The sequence below is a fragment of the Antedon bifida genome, chromosome 7 (assembly GCF_963402885.1).
Source record: "Antedon bifida chromosome 7, ecAntBifi1.1, whole genome shotgun sequence".
Lineage (NCBI taxonomy): Eukaryota > Metazoa > Echinodermata > Crinoidea > Comatulida > Antedonidae > Antedon > Antedon bifida.
In genome coordinates, this window is record NC_136232.1 from 1,320,699 (window position 1) to 1,338,616 (window position 17,918).

Consider the following 17,918-nt stretch of genomic DNA (forward strand, 5'->3'; position numbering starts at 1 on the left):
ACGAAAAGATTGAAACTTGAGTGACGTTATTTCTATTTTATATCACTGCTCCCCTGGTACCAAATTGTGTCCACAGTGTTTTATACGAAAAGTTATTAAAATTTAGTGACTTTATTTCATTTTTATATCACTGTGCTCCACTGGGGCCAAATTGGGTCCACTTGAGCACATTGTATTAACATACGAAAAGATATTAAAATTTAGTGACTTTATTTCTATTTTATTTTTTTATTAAACCTTAATTTGTGAGGGTGACCCTAAACAGCATATGCAGACAGTCAAAAACATATATGAAAAAACGGATGAACTATGTTCAAAAAATATAAAAATATATAATATATATGTACTTAAATACAAAAATATAGCCTACAATACCATATAAAACGTTGAGTTTTTTCTTTTGGGATTAAATATTTTTTTTAGAGCAGACTTAAAAATTATTTATTGTTACCGCATTTCTTTTTTCAGTTTGGTGGGTAGCAAATTCAGGTATGTTGGTGCTCTATAGATGAAGCTGTTCTTAAAAGTTTCAGTTTTAGGGAAAGGGGCGACAAATTTCCTCTCACTGACACTTCAGGTACATCTATGATTTGACGCAGGGCAAGGTATTCCGGAGCAAGACCATTTGCAGACCTGTAGGCAAGGCAGCCCAGTTAGATGCATGCGATCTTGGACTGTATGAAGATTTAAGGTGTTGTAAATGTTAGTTCGTGGTGTGAGAGGATGAGCTTTAAGATAATGCGAAGTGCTCTATTTTGAATGGTCTGTATTCGGTAAATATTCGATCTGATTCCCCAAACACTACATCAATAGTCAATGTGTGGGAGGATTATAGTGTTATAGAGGAGTATGGATGTGTGTTTATTAATGAAATGACCGAGCACGCGATAAGATTGAGATGGACAAGCCCAGTTTGGAACGGAGTTTATTTACCATGAAAAGAAAAAGATAAATTTGAATCAATGTGAATGCCAAGATGTTTCTGTTTGTCAGTTTGTGATATGGGTATATACGAAACGATATTAAAAGTAGTGACTTTTATTTCTATTTTATATCATTGTGCTACCCTGGTGCTAAATTGGGTCCACTTGAGCAGTTACCGTAGAACTATTTCTATTATTTAAGTTAATAAAGGCATAAATGGCGCTCCGTAGAGAAGTAGAGAATGCTCCAGTCGTCAGAATGACGCTCTGAATATACCTCCATGCCTAGCCTGTTTCCAAAACCTCTCTCGCGCCGCCGAGCAGCAGCAGCTAGTCGTTTGTATGTTGAAATAAAATATTTGAAAGGGCGGAACTTGATAAACGGGAATATTTCATTTTGAATGTGATGAACTAAGTCACAGATACACAATGAATCCTGAAAATCAACCACATGGTCATGGGGGAAAAGATACCCGGTCTATGAGGTGAGTCCGATGTATTCGTTCAATAATACCGCCAGCCTGGCTAGGCCAATATAATATTAATAATAAGGCCTCTATCTACGGTATCTCCCCTCGCTACCTACTGTACCTTCCTAGGCTAGGCCTTGGCTAGGATGGTAGATAGACGATCGGGGCCATCATAGAGACGATCGGGGCCATCATAGAGACGATCGGGCCCATAATCGTCTCTATAATGTCTTATGGGCCCGATCGAGGCGTTGGTCCTGATAGTTTTAGAAGCGTTGTTGGTGTCGATAGTCTTAATTAAAAATGGAACATCTAGGCCTAACTAAGCCTACCTTTATCTTACCTTAACATTGGGTCCGATAGCGTGTAGTATAGTTTGTAAATCCGTTCCATTATAGTTTATAATTGAGTTCTCGGCATACTGTCGCACATACATACCGAGTGGATGAAGTGAAATGTTGGGGTGTTGACACAGTAACCAAATTATTGCGACCCACTGATTGTGCCTCCTGTGTAGCAGCAGTCAGAGACTTGATTGATGTGCTTTTATTTTATGTTCTTTTTTTTGCTATCAAAAATATACGATCTAGCAGAAACAGGCCTTTTATGAATGGTTTAGTATTACAAACGTGGACCCGATCATATTTTTAGAATGGGCCCGATTGTCCCTAACGTCCACAAAGTTGGGCCCTAACGTCCACACAGTTGGGCCCTAACGTCCACACAGTTGGGCCCTAACGTCCACACAGTTGGGCCCTAACGTCCACACAGTTGGGCCCTAACGTCCACACAGTTGGGCCCTAACGTCCACACAGTTGGGCCCTAACGTCCACACAGTTGGGCCCTAACGTCCACACAGTTGGGCCCTAACGTCCACACGCATTGGTACCCCATCGTCTTGGAATGGCCCAAATCATCCATGCTCCCAATCATTTGACAATCGGCTAGGAATAGGATACGAACTCAGCCTAGCGAACCGCGAACCTGATTGGTCAGTTAAAAATACTTCACAAATATACATTTTTTAAATATTCATACAAATTACAACAAATAATGTTTTTTTTTGATCGGCTGGTTGGTGGGGGTTGCGAGTTTCATTCTCTGCTTGATGACTTTAAACAATTTTTTTTTCTTTTTTGGGTTTTTTTTTTACCATTTTCTTTAGGTAAGGTAGGGCTGGCTTTACTCAACATTTTCCTAGAGGGATGTATCTTACCTTCACCCCTACTACCTAGACCTACCTAGAGTGTAAGAAAGTGTATGTGTGTGGCGTGTGTATGTACAGTATGAAAACGCATTGGATGCATTTTAAGCGTAAACACTACTGTACAGTACGCCGATGAGAAGGTCGGACCTCTGAATCAGCCCTTCTATCTAAATATACTGTACTAAGTATAAAAAAAACATCCCTCGAGGCTCTATAGTAAGTAAGAAATAGTGAGTAAAAGATGATGGTAAGTATTAAAAAAAGTGTTTTGAAACCTGACTCAAACAATGTGGGAATCTGAGCATTCAGAATGGCTTAAGTATACACATACTGTACAATTCGGTTATTTTTGTTTACTTTGGTTTTTTTATGATTTTTTGATATTTTTTATTTTTTGGCAGCCCACCACAAGTTTACACTTTCTGGGATTTGCCTCTCTTATTTAAAATTGTTTTTTTACAAACACTGTTAATAGAAAAGAAAAGAGAAATAAATACCAATGAAGCGGCAGTATGGCTCTCATTAACTCACTTAAATAATGGCCTTACTACTTAATAACTAATTTTAATAGTTTCTGTACAAAACAATAAAATCATCATACAGTAATAACCAACATATTTAAAATAATTTCAATTAAAACCTTAGCTGCCTTTAAAACGCTAAATGAAAAATCAGCCATTAGAGCTTTAACCCATTTTTTGGGACCTGGTGATATTCTTTGTAATGAAGTGGTTACCCAGAGTATTAAAAAATAAATATTAAAATTCATACTTACAAATAATTTGTTGATAAAATGTTGCTTTTTATCATAAAATATTCATGTGACCTAGAGATCACTGGTCACATGACATTTACCATACTGATATTAATTTGGTATAAATTATTATTGGCCAAAAACTGAGACTTTCTCTTGCATGACAAAAACCATCAAACAGTGGCTGAATAGCTAATGTACTCCTCATGAATAATCAATCAATAATTTATATATGTCAAAGGTCACTAAGAAATTACTTGTATTATTGATTGTTGTATTGCAACGTCACGCTTCAGTGAACATAATTTGATCATGACGGATGAAGACGTACATAATTAGATGAGAGTAGTCATCGTATGTAAAGCTTCCAGTTATTTTGCCGGTTTTTAAATAGCGTCTTCCTCCCGTAATAATAATAATCAGCCGTGTATTTTGTCTGGAGTCTGTCACCTCTAACTTGGGATTTTAGTGAAGATGACGAAGGATGATAAGGTTCCGTTGGTTGGTAACAAAGAAAGGTGGGTTTATTTGCTTGTTTGTTCCGTAGGCGGTTAAGATATTATTGAGTTGATTGCTTTTATGCTGTAGCACTCTAATGGATAGTGATTCATAATACAGATTTTATTTAACACTGACGAACGTTCTGACATTGAATATTATATTAGTATTTTTAGTAACATCTGGAAACTTACTGCCCAATATATTGTTAGGCCTACTGTAGTTCAATTGTTAAAACAAAAGGTACATAACCTACTAGAAGCTACCGGCTACTTACTAACAGCAGTTACAGTAGATTGTTTTATAAGTGGTATACAGTATTGTTTTCAGTATGTTCATTGTCTCAATTCTATTCACTGTATTACGACAAAAATCCATGATGAAACATTGTTTACAAGATAATAATACAACATAAAAGTAAAAAATAACCAATTTGTTGTACAGTAATTTTTGTTGTTACTTTACAATGAATAAAATACATGTATACAAATGACTAATATTACTGTAGCATAGCGCTTTGTTGCTAATTGTTTTTTTTCTTCTTTTTTTAAAATTTGGCTAATTAGTAAATACAATATAATTATTCTGTGTAGTATGGCAAGAAGTTGATCACCAGTACTAATATAATGTCAATGTTGTCAAATTTATATATATAGTGCTTTTAAAAATCAGCAGATTGCCCAAAGTGCTTTTAATAAATAGATTCACTGTCACAGCTGTTAAATAATATGATTTACTGTCAATGATAAATTTTACAGCTGTATTTATTTGAATATAAATGCCCTGCTTTGTAAACTCCCCCTCGAATAAATGCACCCCCTCCACCCACCCCCATATGACATCTTTCGGAATAAATTCCCCCATCACCTGCAATTGTATATATAAAATAACACATTTCTATTGAAAGTAGAATTCATTAAATTCTGTGAACTACAATTTACCAAGCATTTTACTGTATTTGATTACTTCTTGCATTGGTACTGGTCTTTGCAACCATGATACTAGATCACATATGGTGGCTATTGACTGTATACAGTTAGAGCTTACGGACACTGCTGTTGATGCTCAAAACAATATTACGCCTGCATCCCACTAGACCACTATCGTATGCATTTTTTTTATACAGTGTAATCATAAAATGTATGCAAAATTATATTATGTTTACTATAAAATAGTTTAGTAATCCTAAAATAGAAGAGTTGGATATCTTACCTTATTTACAGTATACCTCACTCATGATATTATTATTATACAAGATTGTGTTTCTCTCAAAAAACAATGTTTAGTTGTTAATTGAATCTCCCTGTGAATAAAGGGAACCTCTTTAAAGTGGTGCAGAGAGGGTTTGAAGTTGGTAGCACAGGACTGTCATTTGAAAATTATAAGTGTGCTACAATTTGCACTCCTCAATACATTCAGGGGTGCTATTTGTATTTTGGTGTGTAGAAGTTTACCAAATTTAAGTGTGTTGTAAATCACACTCCTCAAGGGCAGTTTAGGAGTGTGTTAGGTGAGTGATCGCACTCGCTCGCCTTAAAAGACAGGTCTGGTAGCAGTTTTAATACTCTAGGTTATGTTGTATATGTTCTTGTGGTTTTTTAGATTATAAAACAGTAGTTCTATCCTGGTCTAGATATTTATACTCTTCAATGCTACAGTATGCAAGCCTCATACATAACTGTATTTGTATAATGTGTCAATATTTGAACAGGTAATTTCCTGAAATATCCCCAGTGAAATATAATTGTACAGTGTGATATTAATCTTAAGTATTTGCAGAGATTTTGTTTGGTTCCAAAACGATTTGTTGAAATACAAATTTACATTGGGTATTGGCATCATTATTGACCTACTAACTGAAACTAAATTTGAGTTTGTATTGAGAAATGTTATGTACATGTGTATATTTTTTTTAGCATAGAAATTTTAAATTATTACAAAACATTGATGCAAGAATTTTGCGTTTCTTCACAGTTTTCATACTATAGCAAAAATTATCCACCGTATATCCACCATCTTTTTTCACCTTCTAGGAGTCACCAGACATGTTATTACATTAGTTACCTAACTACTGAAAAAAAATTCTTCCTGGTTTTTATAGCAGAATTTTGCCAAAGTTTGTATTTGACCATTTTAAGGGAAATTCATGTTTTTTCGTCTTGATTTCTGTTACAAATATTATATGTACAATTAACCAGATATTATATTTGAAATGTATGCCTTTACAATACCATTATCTGAATATGTACATGTTAACCATGGTTTAACCCTTATTTAAAAAGTTATGTAGTGTCAATTGGCAGAGTAATTTCTATTCAGTACACTACAACCACTGTCTCCTTGTATTCTGTTACTTTCATAGTTAGGCCTAATAATAAAATGCATTTTACAATAATCAATATTTGCTATTGTTACTTGTTGAAGTGAATGGCCTTTGGCAATGTGTGACTGCCATTTTACCCTTTTAGCCACCAAACAGTTAATCAATTCAAGTTAATTATTGCATGGTGTAAATCGTCAACAATTGGCAGAAAATATTTGTGTATGCTTCACAGACCCTGGTACAGTTATAATAGTAGTCAGGCTTTTGTTGGGAAAGAATGGGGTATAAATATAGAGTTATTTTAAAGTACTGTATTACTGTAGGCTCAGTGAGATAAAGACTAGAGGCTATCAGATTGCTAATTAAAAATGGTATTTCCCTGCAATGGTTGATGTTTTGTAAAAATAATTCACATTTAACCAGGTGGTTCCTTGTCTTAAATGTACGTTTTATAGTTAATTATGATAAAAAGAGAAAAACAGTAGCTTGCATCAAATGACCTCTTGTAGTGTAGCTGGTAAAGCCAGTGGTAACGTACACACATCGTACACTACTGTATAGACAGTGTTTCATTGCTGAATTGTAATTGTCTTATTAACGGAATCTGTTAATACAAATCGGAGAAGACCCAGTTTTTCCCATGTGTTTTTCACGATACAGTATAACATCAAGTGTATCAGTATCACAGAAGCAACACAAAAATATCAATCCACACATGATGCATGCTGGTATTTATAGTGGGCCGCTTTAATTATTAGAATCAACATATTTTTCACATTTGTAACAATTTAAAAATTAAAAAAATTATCACAATAGGCCCATATACTGTACGGTAGTATTCAATTTTACACAAACTGTTACTGTAGTGTAAATGTTATATTCCAGATCCATGTACTATATGTACCTTCATTTCAACATTAAACATAGTTTAACCATACTACAATATTCCTCCATACACTTTTTTAAACTGTTTTTGAAAACTGATATCTATCAATGGTCTGCCACTTTGTGCTTGATAGCAACACAAAAGGATTTAGTGATTTCAATGGAACTGTTCTGTTTAAGTGTGGAAGCACAAATAAACTTTATGTACAGTTCAGCGCTGAATTATTGTTCAAAACATGAGCATTACATTTTACAAACAATACTTTATAGTTTTGTGACTGCTCTTGCTGTATAGAGAATACTGTAATAATAATGTGGTATTTATATAGCACTATTTCATGGAGATCAGAGGGCTGTGGACATTCTTCTCTCCTAAGGGTCCCATTTTGTCACTGGCAGCCAATTACAGCGCCATAACGTCTGTCCACGACAGTGTGTGAACTAGTACACCGGGGTAACCCCTACTCATCTCGAAAAATGTACTATGTTCTTTAAAGTGCACATGAGCTAGATGTGTACACTGGATTGACAGATATAGTCCTTATCCTACTGTAGAAGACCTTCTACCACCAGAACCATGGAGCGAAGGAGCCTTGACAATGTAGTGGCTATGGATTATGGTTCCACTGAGTAGAGATTCTACCTAGAAAACCATCAAACCTGTGTCGAGGTGAAGAATGAGGACATTCCTCCCAATATTCCCCCGAATGTGCACAATGAAGCATGACATAGTCGTCGCAAAGCAAAAGCTCCCTAAGTACTATTATGACCATTCCATAAAAAAAACTTGATAGTTGTAATAAAGTTTTAAAAAGGTGGAATGGTTCTTAAACACAAAACTAAAGGTGGTTTGCCAATGTATTGTCACCGAACTAGAAAAATAAGTCCATTACAATTATACAGTTATGCTAATCTGAGATTATAAATTTATTTGTAAATTGATATAATCATTAGAAAGCATTTATAGTACCAGCATAGTATTGTACGTACAGTACTGTGCATATATGAATGAATCGTCTTAAAAATTGGTTCCATTTAAATTTTTAACACATTTTACTATTAAACAATTATTAGATTATACCATATATTCTAGGATTTTAAAAAAAGTGTATGAATTCTATATTGTAATTTTTCTTATTTTTTTCTCTTTTAGTACATCTGGTGAATCTCTGTATGCAATTCTAAATATAGAAAAATCAGCAACACCTGAAGAAATTAAAAAGGCATATAGGAAGGTAATTTGTGCTTAAATGCAAAGACCAGTACAATACCGTATAGCAAGGCAATCTAACAACAGGACACTGAGCTTGCCTTGCCAAGATAGGAACTCCTAGCAGTCCTTTGATCTTAAGTATGGCTGCGACAAATACCAACAGTACTGTTATGGTCGCAGACACAGATAAACCCTTTGATCTCCGAAGCTCAGCGTCCTGTTAGATTGCCTTGATAATAAGTCACACTAAACCTCTTCTGTTATCACAGACACGTTCTGAAACTTTTTTTAGTGTACAGTAAAAAAAAAACAACAAACAAAAAATTTAAATTGATTGAATACCGAACGACGATTTATGAAATTATTTTCTAATGACAGTACTTTCTATTTGAAACTTTGTAATATTAATTTAATTAATAATTTAGTTTCATATCTTTATTAATATTAACTTCCTGTTATTATTTTAATGCTTACACAGTTAGCTTTAAAGCATCATCCGGACAAGAACCCAGGAGTCCCAGAAGCCGCTGAAAAGGTATAGAAACTATTAACAACTTGAATATAAAGCGTCTGGCCACTTTACAACATGTGTACTGTACAATAAAGCTATTAAGCATACTTAAATGTCTTTCACATCAAACTCCGAAATAAACTCTCTGTGTGACCGTTCACAACGTTGAGAAACTTCAGAGTTTTAAAGTAAAATCGTAAATACCGCCCTCTATTTTTTTGTTTGTTTACATCACGATCGATCACTGTCTACAGTTGACCAACTTTTGGTCAGCCGAAGGATATCAAGTTTGTTGGTCACTAATTTTAACACTTTTTTTTATAGTTTAAAGAAATTAATCATGCAAATAAAGTTCTTAGCGATGAGAGGAAACGAAGGATATATGATGAGTACGGTTCTATGGGGTTATATATTGCCGAACAAATCGGTGAAGAAAACGTTGATTTATACTTTATGATGAATAGTAAATGTTTCCGGGTAAGATATTTTTATAGATTTTAATTTTTAATATTTTTAATTTTGTACCAATAATATTTTATAATCAATTTTTAAAATGCAAAAAAAGTACAATTCTACTTCACAATGTAGGAACATTATTTATTAATTTATTTGTATCACTCAATCATCAATTGAAAATGTGTGTTTGAAAGTCTAAAAAGTAGGCTAATCAGTATTTAATTCAAGATTGTGAAATACTGCTGGGGTGGGGGTTAGAGGGAAGGGGAGACGGGAGGTGGTGTATTGGTGCGATGATGGACTATGCCATAGCTTGTTTTAGTGACGCAGTGTCATTAAGCAAATTAACACATCAAGCAAAAAATTCATTGATAAAAGAAGACAAACACTGTAGATAGCTGACTGCAATGCATTACACAATATGCTTAAATTTTAAGCTGGTAGTATGATGCTAAGAGTGACATGGTTGGTCTGAACTCAGTGTAATTATATTGCTCTATGTTTTACAACCACACTGTGCAGCTGGTCAATTGTTTAAAATGAATATTTATACTTTAATACAATATCAGAGTATTATGTGAAATGAAATGCATAGAGCTCAGAATACAGTTTTTGTTGAAGTAATTTGGTCAAATCATAGATTACTGTATTGAACTTTATTTACAAATTTAAAAGTGCATTTTCTCATGTTTTGTTTCAATAAAATTCCTTTTTTAATTAAAAAACAATAAATCATTGTGTAATAGAAGTGAGGTGTAGCTTGGTTGTTATACAAGTAAAGTCAACTCTCCTAATTCTGAAAACCAGAAACTTGGTCTTCCAGTACCAGACTTTTCTTGTGAACCAAAAGCTCCTAAATTCAAATTAAAAACACATTTCGAATACAGACCTTCTGGAAAACCAGACCTATTTGGTCAGCCCAAAGGTGTCTGGTATAGAGAGAGTTGACTGTATTGCCTTCCAAATCCAGTGTTCAATCATGACCTACTACTGTAACTGCCAGGGTGTTTTATTTTTATCACTGTAAGCCTCAATGACATTTTTATTTCATATTAAGCACAATGGATTATAATTTATCCATTTGTAATTGAGGAGTTTCTTGTTGTTGTATACGTATAAAAAAATTGTAATGAATAAAATGAACTTTTCTTTTTGCAGGGCTTTATTCTATGTTGTTTCCTTGTAACTGGTTGCTGTTTCTGCTTATGTTGTTGTTGCTGTTGCAACTGTTGCTGTGGTCGGTGCGGCCCCAGACCGCCAGAAGAAGACGATGAGATCAACATAGTCATAGACGAGGACGAAGGCAGTGGAAGCCGAGGATCTAGCGATCCAATCATGACGCAACCAAAATCAGGCGGGTCATCATACCAGGCCGGCGACACACCCGGCACCCACGACCACCGCCCTGCCAATGTAGCGATACCAATGCCTGCTCCAGAAAACTCATCTCAACCCAATGAGAAAACGGTACTGACTCAAGGCGACCATAAAACAACATACACAGATAGTTAATGATATAGCATTACCCGCCTTCCATATTCCACTAGAGTTATTTAACAATATCAATTTCAGAAAACCCAGTATTAAGCTGTTTTGTTGTAGCTTTGTTTTAGCACTTTTCATTCACGTGTAATTCATGCATTTCATATAATTTCTTTTGAGCATATTGATCTCTGCATACAGTTTTAAAAACATCATTTTACTATAAAACGTCCATTGTGGTCTTTAGACCATCCATGCCATTTCTTATAAACAGCAAAATGTCAGAAACAAATGAAAAGCATAGTTTAATACTAAATGATAAAAACGTTACAATTATGTTTAAAATTGGATTGACGCATAAACTATACGAAGGCCTTGCTAGGATTCTATTGAAAAATTATGCATCACATGATCCATTTTTAAAATTATTACTATTATTAATAACTTTCCTTGGGTTCCAATTAAACAATGGATGATAATTTAGCTTCTCTTAAATTTAATCTCATTTTTAAATCAATAATTTTCAAATAACAGTAATATTTGCTAAGCCTGTGTTTTTTCTGAAGTACCCTTTCAAACTACAGAATAGCAGCAGCAGAAGTGATGGTAAATAGACAATTTTTTCCTCCTTTTGTTGGAAAAGATCCCCTCTATTAAAATCCAGGTTACAGGTTTGTCTGGCTCGTTTGTTGTACCCTATTGAAACCTTCTCTTCATTCTTCTAATATGTTTCATATTCAAGCCCCTTCCATGAGAACAAAGCTAAAAAGTCAACGGTGTTTTTCGCGGGCAAATTTTACCTTTGAAATCTTTTACCTAAGAAACTTCTTGAGAACTCTGTCTTTATAATGGGTTCTGGCTTCATATTTAAATTGCGCTCTATTTGAGAAGCAGCTCAAAGCACAGTGGACTAGAGGTTTAACAACAACTTTTATCTTTCTTAAGATTCCTTTGTGTTCAGCTACCACCAGACAGTGCTCATTTGTCTGTCCACAAGCATTTCATTAAGAAGGGCTGTTCATATTTTTATAATAAATTCTGATAGGCCGGACTTAGCTTTGCCAACGTGCATTTTTTCCAAATTGGACAATTTTTTTTTATTCATTAAATTTACATTTATTTTGGAATTCTAACCATTTGCATTCACTTTCAAGGTAAGGTATCTAAAAAAAAAAATATGCTTTTTTTTTAATGCACTAATACAGAAAATGAAATTAATGTAGAATTTTAAATAAAAAATATGTGTATAGTAATACAATGTAAAAATATTTGTATTAAAATCTTCCAATCACAGGTTTTTTGGAGTTAGGTGGGGAGGAGGGTGTTGAGTATGTGGTATAGTTAATATTTTGGTACTAGATGAATTATTGAACATTAAATATAAAATATAAAGATAAAACATTAAAAGTTGTTTTTAAACTTTTGAAATGGGGAAAGGATATTTTATGCATTTTTGGGAACCATATGCGTAAATAGATAAATTGAATCGTTGAATGGCGTTAAATTAGGGGAAAAAATACCTGCATTCCACAGTGAAATATGATTTCACCTTTTGTATTAAATATTTATAAATATTAATGGTTGAATTAAATGTGTTTTTTTAGATATTTTAATTGAAACTGCCACAAAAAAGGGATAGATAAAATTATGTCTGCTTGACACGGTACACTGTAGGCCTCATTATCAAGTTCTAACCATTTAGTGGCCATTTACATTTAAACCTATACAGACCTGATTCTGATTCTGTTCAAAACCCATTAATACATTACCTCAACCTGTGTTAAATTATGATCTAATCTGATTTACCAATAGCCAAACAAGAAGATAGGCTATCAATACATCATGTGTACAGTATATAGTTCATAAAAGAACTGTTGAGAAACTCATTTCTAAGAAACACTTATTTTCAGAACTATATAAACGTGGTGTAGCGCAAACTTTATATCAATATTTGATTTCGCCCTGCAAACCGTTAAACAATATATACGATAGGCTAGCACGCACATTAAAGTGGTTTTAGATACTGTATACACTAGACGTTGTATGCCAGGCCAATACTAATATCAACCCTACTGTATATGTAATTTATTCCCAACAAGCATAGTAGTTCCCACTTCTGAAGTAGTGTACTCTGGCATAGAATGCTAACCCTAGGAATATAAAAAGCATTATTAAATATTTTATTTTTAATGGAAAACTGAAGAATCATGTATTGTAATTAGTAATGTATAGACATTGAGTAGTGTGTAGTTTTGTATACTTAATGTAAAGATGTTACTGAAAAACTAGGCTAAAAGTTTATTAATTGTGTTACTGTATATCCTCGGTTATAATCCCACTTCGGGTATAATCCCACCCCTTTCTTTATGTCTGATTTCACAAACAGGCATATCCTCAAGTATAGTCCTAGTATTGAATTTTGGTATGGATGTAGGAAGTCAGATGCTTACCAATCATTCGTTTCCTGAAACAGGGTTTCCCCTGGTATAGTCAAACCTTCACCCCAAAGTTGGCCCAATTTCATGTTCTAGGGGGTGGGAATATACTAGAGGATATACTGTATTGGGGTACTTGGTGAAACCTAAAATTGTTTTAAATTTGTTATCTAGCGGTGTATTTTTCCCTAAACTATGCGTATGTATGTTAACATAAAAATACTTAATCTAAAAACTACTTTTAGGTATTCCCCGATCTCAATTTACAATAATATTTAGACATAAAAGTAGCCTCAATTAATATATTACATGTTTGTAATTATAATTCAGTTAAATATATTTAATATTGTTTTAGGCAGATTTTAATAATTATTAATTAGAAAATATATATGATATTAATTTGCATTTTTACTAACTACTATTTAATTTTCTTAATGATTTGATAGTTATGGAACAAGTAAGTACATGTATATTGAGTTAAATAAAGAATTATATAAATGGTATGTTTAGGTATTTTATTAATTGTGCATATTAGATGTATTTTCCCCTAATAATATGCGGTTTTGGAAATAATTTAATAATAATGAAATATTGATAATATAATTAAAATTATAAATTAAGTTTGTTGTTTGTTTGTATGGCACGCTAATGATATTTCTCAATGGCATGTCATAGCCAGGTAGGTTAACCGTCCCAGTTGGGGCGTTACGGCTTCTGGTATGATTGATTTCTTCAGCTTCATTACAAATACAGACACAGCTGAATTAATTATTTTAGATGTTTGCAAATGAAACCAGTGGCATAAGTTTTTGTCTAGAAGATCGCATCATTATGCTACAAAGATGAGTGATATTAACTGCAGAGGGTTCTAAGGAAATCTACAGATTTCCCCGTTTGAGCTAAATTAATCTTGAATTAAACAAGATTTCTTGAATTATTTTGTAATACAATATATTATCTTCAGAAATAAGGGTTACATTTGTTTAATTCAGTGATGTGTCATATGTTAAGTATTAGTTCAGTATTACTATTACCTTTTTGTTAGGGGAAAATATATTCTTTAAGCTAAATCATAATTATCAAACTCAGTAAATTTTACATTTTGTGTTGATGCAATAAATTAGAATATCAAATATTCCTTTTAAGCTAGTTATTATGTTATACCATGCTAAGAGCCTCAGCTAAATAAATTATTTTAATGTTGTCATCATGGGCATTCTTGGGAGGACATCATAGTGTGGTCATATTATGCCATTATATTAGATTCTAGATGCCATTTCATTATTTTCTTTTTTTGTTCATTATTGTATGTGTGTGGTACCATTGACATACCCTTTCTGAGATCCTTCCCCAAAAGTTTGAATAGGAATAATTAATAATATTTCACCAATTTTTAGTGACGCCAGATAAAAACAGCATTTTGACAACACATTCAATGAAAGTTGAGTGCTTGATAAACCACATAATTTCAGCTTCAATATTTTTTATTTACGTGCATTAAAGCTGAAAAGCAGGTATTCAAATGATGTAAACTTGTAAAATTAATATTAAGGCAAAAAATTGGTGTCACTTGATAAAAAAAAAATAGCATGCTGGCGCGCGTAGGCACACAAGTAGCATCACTTTGTGGTGTCACTGACGAAATTTTATGAAAATATTCCCAACATTTATCAGTTATTTTCAGATATATTTTCATTGTGTTTTGATTTACATTGTACAGTAGTATATAGTATTAATGTTTTCAGTAGTGTTGTTTTTAGTATGCTTGTAAATTTTGATTTTGTTCCGTTCTCTGAACTATTCTTATTACACAAACTAATGTGAAATATTTCAAATAACTTAAATGCAAATAATGGCAATTGTGCATTTATTTAATATTGGCATTGATACATTTGAATGCTTTATCCAAACATATAAATACATATCACAATTACATATGTTTTACCCTTTATAAAAACCCTAACATAAAGTAATATATTTATTATTGTATTTTTAAATTGATTAACACCATATATTCTTAACAACATTGATTTAACATATTGTAATGTAGTATAATCCTTCAATTAGAGACCATTTATTTGTAGCCCAGATGAACGTAGCATAATTATCAAGAAATCCAAAACTGACTGACTGAAGCAGAAATGTGACAATTACGAGGAGGCAGATTCATACAAGCTAGAGCCTATAGTGCATGGATTCTTTGTGTGTACACCTTTTTTTCTAGATTAGGGATCCACCCTTGATAATGGTCTTTAATTGGAGGAAAACTTTATTCAAAGTAACTAATTTTATATATATTTTTCTTATAGGGTTGAGAATGATGGTTTTAACAAGATAACAGTTGGTAAAGACTATCCCAAAACTATTTTATAGTACACACTGTAATTCTTCTCTCTAAATTAAAGATGTATTGTCCCTTGAAACACAAAAAAATGAAGGTCAGAATATTCTAAATTTAAATTGGCCATATCAAAGTAATATTAAAGTTATTCACTTTAAGTCGAAAATTCGAGCCAAAAACAACAATTTTACGTAATTAACAGCTAAATTAATTTGATTACATTTCGTCTGGAAAATCGTCGCGAGCGAAAGTAAACAAAGATTTCAAACCATGATTATACATTATGCATGATGCTAATTAGGATTGTTTACAACTCGTCACGGTTGAGAAGGTGTTTTCACACAGATCGCGAGGAAGTTTTATGATTATGCATACAGAGTAGTCAAATAAGTGCGTTGCATTATGAGATATGTTTTGATCGAAAACTCTGACTGGAAGTCAAAGTTATTTTTTTAACCAAAAAACGTCTGTATTTCAGTTAAATGATTTTTTTTTCGACTAATTTTTGGTGAAAGTTAATAACTATTATGATACTTCAAAATGACCCACTTTTTTTCGAAATCTTTTATTTTTTATTTTTTTGGAATTTGACAAAGGGACAATACATCTTTAAATGAACGAAGCTAAGGCATGGGAAATGGATTAATACATGGTTCTCATTACCCGTCCACATGCAAAACTTGCACCTCCATCAAAAAGGTTCATCTTTTTTTCCGGAAATAAATATCGTGAATGATTGTCAACGATAAGTTTTCATTCTCTTCTGTTTTATATATTTCACAAAACATGACTTTCCGTATGTTAATGTCGAAGTGTATGCCAACATGGTTTGGAGATAGGTACCACGTACTGACCTGTCAACCCTTATAAATACTGTGCATGTGATTAAAATATAGCGAAATCCTGCCACACCAATATTTTGAGATGTGTTGATGAGAACCATATAATGTATTTCTCCTGGCCTAATGAATAGAACAAGAAGGAGTTTGATATTTTAACTGCCGTTTACATATCATAATAATTATACTGGCAAATCCAAATTGGAATTTCTCATCTATAAGTAGGCCTATAAGCTGTTGAATTTGCTAAAATGTGCATTTTGTGTAAATATTTTCAATGAAATTCCAATGATATCCTAATGTCCTAAAAATGTTCAGATGTATATAATCTTATAATAATATTAATATTATTAATATAATAATCTTATTAATATAATAATCTTATAGGCCTACAGCAATTATTATGTTAAAATTAAATTTATAAAGTTACATTTGAGGTATGTACAACTTATTGGCTCTTGCATCTGTTATACCAAACATGTCGGCAAAGTTTAATACGGTACTTTTTTTTTTTTTTGGTTTGCAGTGTCTATTCTATAAATCCTTAACTTTTGTGAATACATTAAATTTATTTAAATTAGTTTGAAACTCCTTCATGTTTTATTCATCATCCTAGTTGTCTACATTTTCATTCTGCCGAAACTAATCTTATTTCATACTTCAACTCCAGAACTACAGCATGTTTCACTTCACAAAATAACTTGTAAAAAAAACCAAATTTGACTCAATTTTAAAATATGTAATAACAGCCTGCTGCTGGTCTTTAGTTGACGGATTGGCATATTAAATGTTGGACATCTGTATTGTTTTCCAAATTGAGTATAGAGTATTTGCTATAAGTACATACTTAATGAACAAGCTTGCTAATTGACGTTTACAGAAGAAGTAGGTCCACTCAACAGATTTTCTTTTGCATGAAAGCATTCTATTATTTAGACTGACTATGCCAGATGACATTCTTATTAGGGAGGGAGAGAAATCACAGAAGCGATATTCAGAAGTGACTCTATAAACTCCTAAATCACCTGCCTCCTCATTCAATCTGTATCTATCCTGATTGGGTTTTCGCCCAACCGCCTGTTCATTTAACACGTTTTGTGTAAATGGTCATAAGAATTAACATAGATTCGATATTTTTGTTTCCGCTATGCTGTTTACCGCTCTTACCATTACCAATCATCTGTTTAAATTGCCCTTTTAGCCCATAAAGTAGTAGTCGACCATTTTGTTCTTGAGTTGAGTGAAACAATGCTGTTATCTTCAAACTATCTGTATCATTTCATTCACTTTCCACTTCATCTAACCATCTCTAAAATATTTTCTTTAATTAATTTTTTGTCTTTTGTTGCTGTGATTTGTAAGACAAACAAATGTAGTTTACCAATAAACTGAATAGCAAAATACTATAGATTTAACATTAGACCTACAGTATTATTTACAAAATGTATGTCTGGAACAGGGTTCTTGTATTTTGTAGTTATATTCCTCATAGTCATTATTCATTCTTATGCTCTGTCTACACTATCAAACTAATTTGACAAAACAAGTGTGATGTGCCCAAATATGGTAGTGATATGACAT

The 17,918-nt window shown here is 32.8% G+C and overlaps 1 protein-coding gene across 3 annotated transcripts; it reads left to right on the plus strand.

Annotated features, from left to right (window-relative positions):
* Window positions 1–1,243: 1,243 nt before the first annotated feature.
* On the plus strand, window positions 1,244–16,865 carry LOC144848099 (dnaJ homolog subfamily C member 5-like). 3 transcript variants are annotated; one of them, XM_078704790.1, is made up of 6 exons: window positions 1,244–1,408; window positions 8,214–8,295; window positions 8,752–8,808; window positions 9,109–9,261; window positions 10,399–10,707; window positions 15,467–16,865. In XM_078704790.1, exons 1-6 carry the CDS (start codon window positions 1,353–1,355, stop codon window positions 15,470–15,472), a joined length of 663 nt encoding a protein of 220 aa, XP_078560916.1. In that variant the 5' UTR covers window positions 1,244–1,352; the 3' UTR covers window positions 15,473–16,865. The 3 variants fall into 3 exon arrangements, with proteins under 3 accessions (XP_078560916.1, XP_078560914.1, XP_078560915.1); XM_078704788.1 differs by lacking the exon at window positions 15,467–16,865 and having other exon boundaries at window positions 10,399–14,292; XM_078704789.1 differs by lacking the exons at window positions 1,244–1,408; window positions 15,467–16,865 and adding an exon at window positions 3,474–3,872 and having other exon boundaries at window positions 10,399–14,292.
* The last annotated feature ends 1,053 nt before the right edge of the window (window positions 16,866–17,918 follow it).

Excerpts from the sequence above, each read along its gene's own strand:
- LOC144848099 (XM_078704788.1), top strand. The coding sequence starts at position 1,353 with ATGAATCCTGAAAATCAACCACATGGTCATGGGGGAAAAGATACCCGG. Across the intron at positions 1,409-8,213 it reads AAAGATACCCGGTCTATGAG|TACATCTGGTGAATCTCTGT; the intron begins GTGAGTCCGATG and ends TTTCTCTTTTAG. Across the intron at positions 9,262-10,398 it reads TGAATAGTAAATGTTTCCGG|GGCTTTATTCTATGTTGTTT; the intron begins GTAAGATATTTT and ends TTCTTTTTGCAG.